Source organism: Ambystoma mexicanum, chromosome 6p (assembly GCF_040938575.1).
Source record: "Ambystoma mexicanum isolate Mex_15411 chromosome 6p, UKY_AmexF1_1, whole genome shotgun sequence".
In the NCBI taxonomy this organism is placed as follows: Eukaryota; Metazoa; Chordata; class Amphibia; order Caudata; family Ambystomatidae; genus Ambystoma; species Ambystoma mexicanum.
The window spans coordinates 1466469328-1466483509 of record NC_090935.1 but is presented as its reverse complement, the minus strand read 5'-3'; the positions used below and the strand labels follow the sequence as shown (position 1 = coordinate 1466483509).

General features: G+C 48.3%; 1 protein-coding gene across 2 annotated transcripts in view; it reads right to left on the bottom strand.

Moving 5' to 3' along the window:
- The window catches only part of GRSF1 (G-rich RNA sequence binding factor 1), a 415554-nt gene that overhangs the window by 105879 nt on the left and 295493 nt on the right, over positions 1-14182 (bottom strand). For both annotated transcript variants that reach the window (XM_069626280.1, XM_069626281.1), the window contains one exon: positions 5205-5340. In XM_069626280.1, coding sequence (XP_069482381.1) covers positions 5205-5340 — 136 coding nt within the window. The remainder of the gene's footprint in view (positions 1-5204; positions 5341-14182) is intronic.

Here is a 14182-nt window from a genome sequence, read left to right as displayed (position 1 = left end):
GCTGTGTTTTATTAGGGCGATGAGCTGTTCGTGGGGTCATGTTTGTATGTGAACAGCTAGGCCAAATTATCAGGGGTATAGCTGTGTTCTAGTTGAATGATGGTGTATAGAAGAGAGTAAGCGTTAGTGGTGCGATATGGTGGTTATCAGTAAAAGCACCTGAGACCAGGCATGTGAGCAGGACAACAGGGACGTACATAACGACATACATATATATATGGCGACAGGATGGATAGAGGTATACAATTCTAGCTAGATGCGAGGCTGGCTAGAGATCACAATTTCATCTAAGTGCGATAAATTGCTATCTTTCATAACTCTTTCTAGATGCAACATAAGCAAGAGTTCACAATTTCATCTAAGTGTGGTACATGCTATCTTTCACAAATTCTAACTAGATGTGACGCAGGCTAGAGCTCATATTTCCACCTAAGTGTGGTACATGCTATCCGTCACAATTCTAACTAGATGTGATGCAGGCCAATGTTAATTTCATCTGAGTGTGGCACTTGCGATCTTTCATATTTCTGTCTAGATGCGACGCATGCAGGCCAAAGTCCTCTCTAATATACACTCCTCATACGACTCCCATTTGCTTTAAGCCAAGAAGCACTACATCTCTGGCCTTAATCTCATCCTTTTCCCACCATTCCCCACCACCATTTCCAGCTTGTTACCTGTATTCTTACATCTCCTTATCCCTCTCTTTCCTCATCACTCATGTCCTCAGACTTTGCTGGCTTCAACTTTCCAAATGGTTCTAACCTACACACCTCATTCACTGTCACCTCAATTTCCTTTTCCTCTCATCCACCTTCATGCTCACCTCCTATCCCACCTTCTCTTCTTTCCACCTCTGATTCTTACCAAACTACTTTCTTACACAGCACTTAACCTACTAGTCTCCTCTCAATCCCCTCCCCTCCGTCCCCACTATTTGCCCACAACTTATTCCCCATCTCACCTGCCTTTTCAATCTTTGTCATTGGTCCTTCTTTCAAACGTGCTACAGTGATTAATATCTTGAAAATATCTTACTCCTTTCCCTTCCTCTCTAAACTGCTAGAAAGAGCCATTTATTCTCAAATTTACTCTCATCTCAACCTTCACTTACTACTTCCTACTTTATGATCTGTTTGTTCTTCTCACTGAAACTGATCTCCAACACGTTTATAACTCCCTTTTCTCCGCTCGCCATCTAAAGACTTTCTAGTCTCATTCTGCTTCATCTATCCAAAGCTTTCGACATGGTTGACCATCATACTTTTCCCTTTGCTGTTACATTTCAGTAGTTTCAACTCCTATGTGCTGATCGCACCTTCTGAGTTTGATAGGCTTGCAAATGTTCCTCATCTCGCCCCCTTCAATAGGGTGTCCCTGATCGTTCTGTACTGCTCTTCTCCGTTTATATGACCTTCTCTCCTCTTTTAATCTTTCCTGCCACTTCTACGCTGATGACCCCCAAATCTTCCTTTCCCTTTCCTCCTTTACTGACTCATCCTTCTGTTTGTCTGCCTCTCACCTGACAAGTCCTGGATGCATCACCACTTTCCCCACCTCAAACATTCTAAAACAGAGGTCCACTTTTCTGCTTCTCCTCTTCTCTCCTCCCCCACTTCCTCTGCCAATAAGCTAGGTGTTACTTTTCATTCTTCTCTTTCCTTCGCTACTCATATCTCTAAACACTGCTCGTGTGTCGCTTTCTTTTCAATGTTTGCTGTGCTAGTGTGTCTCTCCCTGCATGTTATTATAGTTCTTGCCACTTCGCTTAGCTTCTTGTGCTTTGGGTACTGTTCTCGTCTTCCTGCTTCCCATCTTGCACCCCTCTGCTCAGTGCCCTATGATCCCTTTATCCCCTGCTCTTATATTTTTGTCACACTTGCTATCCACTTCCTTCTCTCCAACTATCGTGTTCATCATTTTCTCTGTATCATCTACAAAAGTATCCATGATCTTGCTCCTCCCCATCTTTCTGCTCTCATTACATCCCATTGTGCACTCTTCTTTATCAAGCACTACATCTACTCTCAATTCATAAACCACTCTGTCTCTCACTCAGTTTCCACTCATTCACCTTACTTGCACCTAAATTCTGGAATTCTCATCCCCTACATGTTCGTTCGTTTCTCTCCATATTTTTCATACATGTTTGAAGCCTCACCTACTGTCTCAACCTTGACAATGATCCCCTCTTTCTTTAACCTGATGATATATACTCTGCCACCTTCAAAATAATTGTACCACTTCTTAAATGGTTTGTACAGCGTTTTGGTGAAAGCACAATACACATTCCAATAAACCCCCCCAAAAAAATGTTTCCTGTGGCAATACATGCAATATGGTCCAAACACATACATGGAGCTGTGTAAATGAACGCAGGGGGAAATAGTCATAGGTACCTGTTGGCCATTTTTTGTAGTAAGTATTTTTATTCACTATTTTTATTTTTTGAGAGAACTTAAACCACCTTCAATTGCAGGTGAAGGCGAAACGATTTAATAGCCCAGAACACTGTCAGGATGTAGATATGGAAGGACTTCTCTTCTACCGACCAGAGACCGCTGGCATGAAGATTGTAGTGTGGGTTCCCCAAACCTTCATTGAAGCATTTGTGGGGACTGTGAACTGGTTGGGTGTCACAAATGGAGCTCCCTATGTGAAATTGAAGCCTTCAGACAACTAAGGGTGTCCTTGAATGGACAGTGGAGGAACAGCTTGTTGTCCCAATGGCCGGTGACTTTGTGATGCTGGAAATGCTTTGGAGGGACTGTGCCTCCTCGTCCTTGTCCCACTACTTCCCTAGTCTGCGTTTTCTGCATGTTTTGTGCGCAGGGGTCCAGTTTGGACCCCTGGAGGTGCAGCTTTTCATTGTTGGTGAACAAAGCCCATTGGCTACCCCTATGGCATAAGTAGGGGTACACCTTGGTACCCCTAGTGTGTGTTTTTGGGCATCTGTGTGTTGCCCCAAAGAGGAGGGTATGGGCTGGTGGCAGCTACATGCAGAGTTGTGGGTCTCTCCCACTTTGGGACACTCAAGCCCTGCTATTGGAATCAATGGATTCCTGAACAATGTTAAGATGGCTACTGCCTCTGTGCCTATTCCTTCCTGTTTCTGAAAGTCCTGAGAAACCCTGACTCCGTTCCCTTCCCCTGATTGGATGTTCGGTGGAAGGACCATATATGGCTGTGTTGCTGCCGTTTCCAGAGACTGCTTGGTGGCGGAAACACCCTAGGGGTGGGACCGGAGTGAATGGAAAGAGCAGTCAACTCACATTTTGTGTTGGAGGTGTCTGGTTTTGTCACAATGCCTGTGGCTTGCCTGAGCGAGACCGGACTGAAACTGGAGTGAATGCAGCGTGTGCTTTGAAATGCTGGGATTTGTCCCAAATACACATCTACTGTTTTGGGTGTCTGGGTGTGGATGGATGGCCTGAATGCCTGTGAGCCTAATTGGGTGATGTATGATGAATGCACTAGTGTGTGATTGACTGAGTCTAACTCAGCCTGAGTAAATGGGAGGTATGTGTGTATATCTGAAGACCCCTCTCTTACCTCGTTTCAGACAAAATGATCGTAAATCAAAACAAAAATGCATGCGCGTATGTGCCGCATTCTGGGAAAATGCTCAATCAAATAATGCCGAACGTGGGGAGCGGGGTATCACCTAGCTAATTCTACCAGCTCTCAAAGCATCCATACAATGTCTACCCAAAAAGTAGGTAAAAACACAACAGGGCTTCATTAACCAGAGAGACAGTGACTGTCTATTTCTTTGGGCTGCATGACCTTTCTTGGACATTGTGTATACAGCTTGACATAGGGCGTCCCTTTCAGGCATTTAATTTCATATTTCTGACATCTAGTGTTAGTGAAGGCTTTTTGTCCTGCCATTTTCTCATTTGCAAACTATTTGAATTCATGAAGTGATTTTTAAACCCAAGCTAAAATGCATTCCTAAAAAAAATACATTAATCTAAAACCTTCTTTTTCCAACTACAAGTATTCTGTTTTCATTCCAAAAACATACATTTGCAGCCCATAGTGGTACAGTCATTGATAAATTAAAACCTACTTCCACGCACACTCTACTCTCCCACCTAACAGAAGACTGGATGATCTGCTCCCCCAGTTTCCTCCCCTGGTTGCTTGTAGTTCCCTCGCTGTCAAATTGCCTGCCCTCGGTTCCTCGCCAGTTGTTTGCTCCCTGCAACATTGCATCACTGCTTCTCTCACCGTGTCCAACCCCCATGACTTGTAAAATTGCAAAGACCTGAATCTAAGTCTGCGCTCAATAAGTATATTAATAATCATAATAAGAATGGGTATCCTAACCCCAAATCTCCATTGTTACCTCTGCAAATGTGTCTGGATATAATGATGAAATAAAAAGACTGCCATAGGTCTCATTTTCAAACTCCAGAGAAAACCTAGCTTCTCATTTTCTGTGTCCGACACTGCTCTGTGTGTTTCCAATTTTTCAGATTTGTACTCCCCATTGTTCTTCCTTGGGAGTATTTACTTATTTTTAGGGCGTAAAAGTGGTTGATACACCCCTTATCTGTAAGATTAAACCTAAAGATACAGTTAAAGAACACCACTGAGCTGGGGGGGGGGGGTCGGTCAGAGTCCAATGCAAGCATTTACTGGAGGGAATTTGCTGTGTGTATTTCCAGGAGTCGAGGAAGAACACCAATGGCAAATATCTCAGCCAACAAGCAACCAAGGAAATGCCAAGAAAGCAAACGGGGACGCTATAACTCCCTGCGACCAAGTGACCTGGAGACAGACAGTAGCTGCTATATCCTTGGCATGGTTTTTCTTTGTGGAGACTTGGTCAACTTAGATTAGAACCCCCTCGCTTCTTTTGTCGAAACCCCCCTAAACTGACACTGTAAGATAGTTTATCTCCCTCGTGAGTGCGAGTGGCTAACCTGCGGTCCCTGTGGACACTCATCCGCCCTCTCTGCAAGAATAATAAAAAGGTGTTAACCATCATTCCTCGTGTTTCAAGCCTTCTGTTGTTCCACGTCATGAAACTTACCTAAAGCACAACCACTTTTGATCTTGGTCTAAGATGTACACCTCCAAAGTTTAGTGTAATAGTGTTGCTACACAAATCAATTTAGGTATCTAGGCTAGAAAAACATACTGAATTATGTAATTTATTACAGTCCTCAAAACAAAGTAAGTGCAACACTACTTACGAATGAGTGACCTGTTTTTGACCATTCCACAAACAGCATCCTCCTGAGTTGCAAACTGCACCATTGCTTCCCCTGTTGATTTTTCAAAGGAGTTGTAATACATTGTGATTCTCAAGGGCATCAAAGGATGGAAAAACTAAAATTAATGAAACCAATTGAAGAATGTAATATTGCATATTATAGTCTTTAAAGCATAACTCAAACGTGTGGTTTGCACATGAAGCAAACAGTTATGTAACCAATGCAATTCGTAAACAGATATACATAGATTCAAAAGGAAGCCCTGCAACTACAATGTGCACTAAACAGATTTCAACTTAACATTGAGAAACTGAATGTTTATGGCTATTTGAACCACATAATACAATGTTTTTCAGTACACAGAATAGATTCAGAGATCCATAAAAGAAATCCGAGTGATTTTCAAATCAAATTAAAAAAGCATATTTGCACTAAACCATGCTAAACGTTGCTTCATGTATCAATTGAAGTAACTGCCAATTCTTTTTACATTTCCTGTAAACTACAAGGCATCTTTCATTTTAGTAAGCTGCATGTTATCAACTATTAAGTAGAGCAAAAAAGGTATACTGCTCCAATTGTGCAAATCATATAAAACCGACCTTTCGTGCAGTGACACTCTTTCTCCTTAATACAGGATTCCCCTAGGTTTGCTTTTGAGACACACAGCAGCACTTTGCACGACCATTGGCCAAAACAGTTTCCATAGAGAAGACACATGGGAAGCAGTGTTGGGAAGCATACTATCTGGTTGGCATGGCAACTGTCAATTATTGTAGCATGTCCTGGCTAAAGCACCTATTGTTCTTTTCTGCCCTTTCTACTATATCAACAAATGCAGCATTTTCTTCTCGAATTCCTGCCAATTGGATGTTACCGTAGAGGGATGTTTTTTTCTCCTGTTCACCGGCTTGCAGTGGGTGTTGCACTCAAGCTTCAATATGCTCGCAACCTGGTGGAGTAATTGCAGCATAATGCCAACTACTATTATCTAGGGGCACACCCTGGTGTGTATCATACGTTAGATTTACTTTGAAAAAAAAGTAGTAGGGTGCAGGGGAGAAAAACAACCCCGACACTAGGTTGTGGTACAAATAAAAAAGACAGCAGGTATCCACACACTTGTGGAACACTCGCGTCCTCAGCACACTTATTTGTATTGTAATCCAATCAACATTTTGATTCCTTTTTTGGTTTTAGTTAATATGAAATTCTGGTAGTCTCTGCAAATTATTCACCTTCTCAAGTTTTTCAAAAAAACAAACGTATATGTTATAGAAGAAATTTATATTTTAGCAATACAACGTGATATACAAAGTTATTTCAACAATCCCAACTATTTAAACCGAAATCAAAAATCGTGTGCTCAACGCGTTTTGGGAAGTCCTTCCCTTCATCAGGAGCTATTCTTCAAATCAATTTCTGCCTCTATTGCTTTTTATTCCATCGATCTATAAAATAAAAATAAAAGTGCATCATCAATGACTTGATTGCAACCTAGTTTTTCTAATTATTTACAAATCCATATTAATATCGGTCATGACTTGTTAGTTGATATTCACCTGGTGCTTCACTGTCCCAGAATGTGTAATTCTCCACAAACGTCTGGATCTGTCCTCTTCTTCCTATCAGAATCTTCTACCAAGTAATATAAATCATAGATTTACATATCTGTAGCTATCTGTATCTATCTTTTGTAACTGCAGCACACCAGTCCTATCCCCACTGGTGTGTCGGAGGAATAAGAAGGGGGACGTAGAAATTGTGTCCCTTTTATGCTCCTCCCCACTGCCTTTTTCGACTGCTTTCCGGGTCACTGTAGTCAGTTCAGTGTGCAATTTGTGGTTGTTGAGGGCTTATGATTCAATTTCACGCGGCACCCAGGGCAACTGAAGGGGCATATACTCTGGTTAGCAGAATGCAGTGTAACTGGTTAAAGGCCGTTTTTGTTCTCACTTCCCTTGTCCATTTTCTGTGATCTCCTCACCAGAGCCCACATATTTCCAGGTAAGGCGCATTCGGCACATGCTACCTCATGGTGTGCCTTTCATGCAGATTTTACCAAAGCATAAAACACCTGCCGTGAAATTCACTGAAACCACTGGCACTGGAGCGCTGACAAATGGGTGGCATAGGGGGGGAAGAGTCATTCTGCTTCCACCAACCCTCAATGTACTGGACAGCAGCCAAACTGGCCGGGCGTTTGACAAGGCAGCTGGAGGTACAAATAACATCTGGGAGGGGGGAAGCTATTCAGAACAAAGAACTCGGACAAATCCTGGGTCTGATCCCTGGAGTTCATATCAGGCCTGCCGTGTCTGTATTGGCTCCCTGCCAGTGCACTGCACACATTGTAATTGATGCGGAGAGGTACAAAGTCAAAGCATACTGGAACAATGGGCGCTTTTCCCAGCCTCCCCCTCCAGGGGATTGAGATCAGTAGGTTCTAAAGCTTTGGTTGCTGTCACCTTTAGGAAATGAATCTAGGAGGCATGGTGCTGGGAGAAGCAGGATCTACCCTTGAATGATCTACCAGCTAACACATATGTGGAGAATCGAACCTACTTCCTGAAAAGAAGTAAGACTTTCCCATTCAGAGAATCCTTTCATAAAGAACATTGAGCTTTTAGGGCCTTTGAATTTGAGAGGATCCGGAACCACTAAAAATTCCAATTATTTCATACTTCTGGAAATCGGGTTGGTCTACAATGCTGAGGATTGGTGGTGCTATTGAACGCTGAGCCATTTGGCTTTTCATTCCACATTCTATTGCCGGTCATTATTACATTATGCTTTTCTCCTTCTCACTTAACCAATCAATATGCTTGTGAAAGATTAGGTTTCTGCATTTACTTCCAACCCACCCTTTGCTTTGTTGGCACAATGAAAACACTTTGCCCGAGGTTGGCATCTTAAAAAGCCCATTAAATCAAACGAACGAGACAAAGAGCAGAGCAGGTTTCCTCATTGCCATCCTCCTCTTCATATTAGAGGCAGATTGGTACCATGTTTGATGACTTTCGAACGGCCTCATACCCGATTCCGTAGCCACACATCAGATGTGCTCATATCCCTCTGGGCAGAAATATGCGCAGTCATGTGGCAGTATTTGTTGAGTGGGGGCTCCCATTTCCTAATGAGACCTTCCCCCTTAGGTTTTACACTAGATAAATTTTAAGTTACTCACCGTAGTGACTAGCATACTCTTAGTCCATTGACCCCTTTCTTCCATACTGTATGGGCGTCTCTTCCAAGGGACGGGAGACGGAACCTTTTTCACCAGAAAAAAACCTCCTTCCCTTTTAAATTTAGGAGGCGCGCGAAAGTGCGGCCCAGGGAGCATGCGCTGCCCTGACTCTGCCCTCCGGCGCCACACCTCGGTCCCCATTGACGCGTCGACAATAGATTGAACATTGCCTATTGACACCTGTATTATTAGGGTGGAGGTTGGTGGGACGTATGGAGGAAAGGGGACTATGGACTAAGATGTTAGCCACTACGGTAAGTAACTTATAATTACTCTTACTTCACGTCCCCTTTACTCATTACTGTATGGGCAATTACAACTGATGGTAGCCCCAGGGTAGAAAGGAGACCCTCCTTAAGCAAATAGGTTCCTGAGAACCGCCTGTCCGAAGGCCGCATCAGATCTAGAGCCAGCATCCAAACAGTAATGCTTGCAGAAAGCCGAGGGAGAGGCCCAAGTGGCCGCCCTGCTTATGACTTGCCAAGGGACACGGCGCTGGAATGAGATGGCCGTTGCTTTGGCCCCGACTGCGTGGGCATGCATGTTGGCCAGGAGCGGCTTTTGCTGGCCCTCACACTTCTTTGATGGCAGAGACCATCCAGCGGGATATGGAAGCCTTAGAGGCCCGATAGCCTGGCCCCGAGCCTCCGAAAGTGACAAACAGGGCGTCCGACTTGCAGAAGCCCTTGGTCCTGTCCAAGTAGAATTTTATGGCACGCCGGACATCCAGGCAGTGCAGCACTCTCTGTGCTTTGTCCTAGGGATCGGGAAAGAACGTAGGAAAGACTACTTCCTTGTTCAAGTGAAATGCAGATGGAACCTTGGCCCGAAATGCTGGGTGCGTCCGCATGACTACCTTGTCCTTGTGAAAGGTGGTATATGGTTCAGAGGCAATCAGCGCCTAGATCTCGCTGACTCTGCAAGCCGAGGTAAGGCCGTCTTGATGGTGACCAGCCTGATGTCCACAGACGCCACTGGCTCAAATGATTTGTGCGCCAGGGTGTCCAAGACTATGTCAAGGTCCCACACAGGGTGCGGTCTCTTGACGGGTGGGTAGAGCCTAGCGAGACCCATCAGATGTTTGACGATAGGGTTGGAGGAGGAGAAAATGCCTTACTCAGCGTTCCTGTAAGCCCCAATGGCTGCAAGGTATGTGCGACAGGTGTCTACCTGTACGCCCGAATGAGCGAGGTGCGTCAAAAAGGAGAGCACGTTGTCCAAATTGCAGGCAGGGGGGGGGGTCAATTCCCTTGGAGTCTGCCCAGTGGCAGAATCTTGTCCATTTGCTTTTGTACTGGGCCCTGGTGGCTTTTCTCCTGGCACCCTGTATGATCTCCAGATTGGCCTGCGAGAGGTTAACGTGCCGAAGCGTTACCTGCTCAGGTACCACGCTGTGAGGGCTAGTTTCCCTGGCACAGGGTGGATGATTCTGCCCCCCTGCAGCACCAGAAGATGTGATGGGCTCGTCGGAAGGTGTATAGGGGGCAACTGCGAGGGGCTGAGGAGCTCCGAAAACCATGGCCTGGCAGGCCACCATAGAGCCATCAGAATGATGAGTCAGTGAGACACCTTGATCTTGCAAATTACCCTGTGGATCAGAGGAGTGGGCGGAAAGGCGTAGGCTTTCATGCCACTCCACTGGAGATGAAATGCGACGCCCAGAGAGCTGGGGCCCTGACCTTGCCAGGTTGCGAACTGGGGACACTTCTTGTTGTGCCAGGTGGCAAAGAGATCCAGGTGGGGGTGACCCCACCTGTTGAAGATCTCCTGAAAAACAAGGTCATTAGCTTCCACTCTTAATTGTCTGCTCCCATCCTGCTGAGCCTGTCCGCTTCCAAATTGAATTCCCCCGGGAGGTGGACTGCCGAGAGGCAAATGTCGTTTTCCAGGGCCCATTGCCACATGCTGATCGCCAGTCTGCACAGAGGAGGGGATCTGGGGCCTCCCTGCTTGTTGACGTAGTACATGCTGGTCGAGTTGTCTGTCTGGATGAGGACAACCTTACCCTTGAGAAGTGGTAGGAATGCTCTGAGCGCTAGCCAGATGGCGTTCAGCTCCAACCAATTGATGTGGTATTCCTGTTCCTGTCGTGTCCCGGTGCCGTGGACCGTCATCCAGGGTGGGTCCCCAGCCCTCGAGCGAGGAGTCTGTGGTGGTGGTGGCCTGCGGAGAGGGTGGCCGAAAAGGACTTGCCCTTCCGTAGGTTGCAGTCTATGGACCACCAAGTTAGGTCCGGGTGGAGAGATGGAGGAACGATGATCATTTCGGATAGAGCACCCCGTTTCTGATTCCATGAGGCCGCCAAGTGCAGCTGAATCCTTCTCATCCTTGGTCTTGTGTGCAGAACAGCTAGTAGCACCGCTGCTAGAAGACTACGGAGATGTTGATACCACCAAGCCGAGGTCACCTCTCTGCTGAGGAAGTGGGCATTGGCCCTCTTGATGGCCGAGATCTTGTTTTCCGAAGGGAAGACCTTCTCTGAGCACGTGTCCCAAATGAGTCCCAGGAACATCAGTCTGCGTAGGGAGCAGCTGTGACTTCTTGAGGTTGAGCGAGAAGCCCAGGTCATGCAGTGTATTCATAAGGGCATGGGAGGAGTGGTGGACCGCCTCTGGAAATGTAGCCCTGATGAGCCAGTCGTTGAGATATGGATAGATGTGGAGGCCCTGCTCTCTGAGGAGGGCCGCTACAGAATTCATGAGTCTGATAAAGACCCTGGGGGCCGAGTTGAGGCCAAACAGGAGGACCTTGTATTGGAAATGGTAGCCCATGATCCTGAACCGTAGGAAAGAACAATGTGGCTGCCAAATCGGGACGTGTAGGTACGCCTCCTTCAGGTCTAGGGAGCACATCCAGTCTCCCTTGTCCAATGTCTCTGCTATAAAAGCTGGCGTAACCATCTTGAACTTTTGCAGGGGTAAGGAGAGGTTGAGGGTGGAAAGGTCCAGCACAACTCTCAGGCCCGCCTGGTTCTTCTGAATGGCGAAAATCCTGGAGTAGAAGCCAAAGCCTCACTGGGAGGCTGGAACTTCCTCCACTGCCTGGCTCTCTATGAGCGACCGGATCTCCACCAAAAGAGTTGCTGTCCCAACCTGTGGGAGTGGAAGGGAGGAGGGAGGAGAGGCTGGGATGGGATGGGTAGGCGGTACCCTGTGGATACTACAGAGAGTATCCAGGGGTCCGCGAAATTCTGGCGCCAGAAATTTGCATGGAGAGCAAGCCTGTCCCCCACCGTAGACACGTGGACCCGAAGGGGCGTGTCATGCCTTCTTTGCCGCTGAGGCTGAGGAGGGGGACTGAAAAAAGGCCTTACTCCCACCTACCCCCTTTCTATTGTTTGCGCCGGCTCTGAGACGGCGAGCTGTCCGTCTGCCTGGATCTGCATTCCTGGAAGCCACGAAACCCTCCATATGTACGACCCTTCTCTGAGCGCTGCTGAGATTGGGTGTAAGATTTGAGTGTGCTCTTTGTAAGAATGGACAAAGATTTTGCCATTTGTGAGCTGTTCTTGTCCAGCTCTTCATCCGTAGAGGAGTGGAAGATGCCCCACACCCCATCAAACAGTAGATCTAGAATGTGCTTCTGGATGTCCGGGTTGAATTTCTTCCCCCGGAGCGAGGCTGTGCGCCTCATGTCAGTGGCAATACAGATAGCTCAGCCCGAGGCATCGATATGCGCCACAGTGGATTCCATGAGGTTGTGCTCCACAAGCTTGGCCTCCGCTAGCCCAGCCTTGAAGCGTGATTGGCATTGGGAGGGGAGTTCCGGGAGGAAGTCCCCAATTTCTCACCATAACCGTTGGTTGGCCACAGCCAGCATGGCATCTGCGTTGGCCTGATGCAGGTGCAGGGAGGCGTCGGAGTAGATCTTCTTGCTGTAAACCTCCAAGATCATCTCCTCCTTGCCTAGCACCGCCGCAGAGGAGGCGGCTGAGGACGACTGAGGCTTGGAGTAAAGTGATGCCGCAGTGATCACCGAGGAGTGCGGCTGAGGATGGGTCGAGAGCAAGAGCGTGTCCCCCTCCATCTGCCTGTACTTGGCGTCCAGGCGTCGGTCGACCGGCTGGACCAAGTGGGGCTTGAGCCAACCCTTCTTGGCCAGGGAGACTACATCGGTTTGCAGTGGGAAGAGGGGCGTCTTGTGAGGACTTCAGCCAGAACCCCCACTGCCGGCTGTTCGACCTCGGGCTGAGGGAGGCCAAGGTATGCCAGGCCAGCAAGACAATCATGGAAGGCCCTGGCGGAGGATGGCGTGTCCGGATCCTCCTCCTCATCCGTGTCCTGCGGATCCGGAGGATCTTGTGGAGGAGGGGTAGATGGTGCCGGAAGCTGGGGTACAGAGACCGCAGCCGGAGACTGAGGAGGCGGCGGAGGTTGCTGAGTTGGCTGTGGAGCCAGAGGCAGCAGCGGCCCCAGGGTCAGGGGGTCCGATGGAGGCATCTGTGGTGCCGCTAGCATGGCAGGGAGGACTTCCCTGACTGCGTCCTTGATGATAACCCCCATCTGAGGAGACCTCATGAGGCCGAGGAATTTATCCAAGAGCACCTCCTTGTTGGCCGAAGAGGTGGCAGGGGGTACTGACGGGGTAGCAGGGGACTGCTGGAGCCTCTGCATACCTAGTCCGTATGGACGTATGGGGAAAGCTGCCCTGCACTTATGAAGTGTTGACTATAGGCCACGTACCTGGTTGCGACCAGTCCCACCTTGACACGCGTTCTTCGCAGAATTTGTGGAATGGCGTTAGACGGGTGCCCCCGTCTGGCGCAGCGGCCATTTTGTCAAGCTGCCTGCCACTTGTTGCCCAGCCCACTGGGTCCGGCCTCATCCAAGACTCTCGTGTGTGGATCACGAGACCTACCCTGCTCCTCGGGTCTCGGCCCGGTAGGTGTAACACCCTCAACCCGGGGGGGTCGATAGAGCTGCGTACAGGCGCCCCCTCGGCGTATTGCCGGTTTTAGGGTGTAGCCCCTCGGCCATTGCGCCGGTAAAAGGGCGTAGCCCCCTGGGTGTAGACCCGGTACAAGAACCTTCCAGTCCCTCGACACTGCGTCCGGGTGGATCCGAGAACCCCTCGACCCGAAGGCTGGTAGATGAAGCAGCCTTGGTGCACGTGCCAGTGGAAGGACCTGGCCGGTCCCACCCGCGCGGGAGATCCCTGGAAAGGAGTCTCCCTTGCAGGGTGCGCTGGAAACTATCGGCCCTACCTTGGACCTGGGACGATGTTTCACGAAGTTCTTGAGATCCTCTGGAGGCGACTTCTGGAAGAGCTCCCTCCACCTGGCTAGTATGTCTTCAGCGTCTTCGAGGACAGCGAGTCACACGCCGAACATGATTGCCAGCCGTGGTCTGGGCCAAGGCAACGTAGGCAGAGGGCGTGGGGGTCTGAAGTTGGGAAGAACCCTTTGCAGGATGGACACCTGCTGAACCCTGTAGAAGTCGATATGCGCCGGGGAGGAGCGTGACGCCTCAGGACCGAGTACCTGAATGACAAAAAAAGACAGAGAAGAATTATCCGCGCATGGAATTACATGGCTGAAGCCAAACCCAGGAGCGCTGGTGAATTCGACCCATTCCCGTCGTTTCGGAAAAGGGGACTGAGGTGTGGCGCCGGAGGGCGGAGTCAGGGCAGCACATGCTCCCTGGGCCGCGCCCCTGCGTACCACTAAATTTAAAGAGGAAGAAGATTTTTCTGGTGACAAAGATTCCGTCTC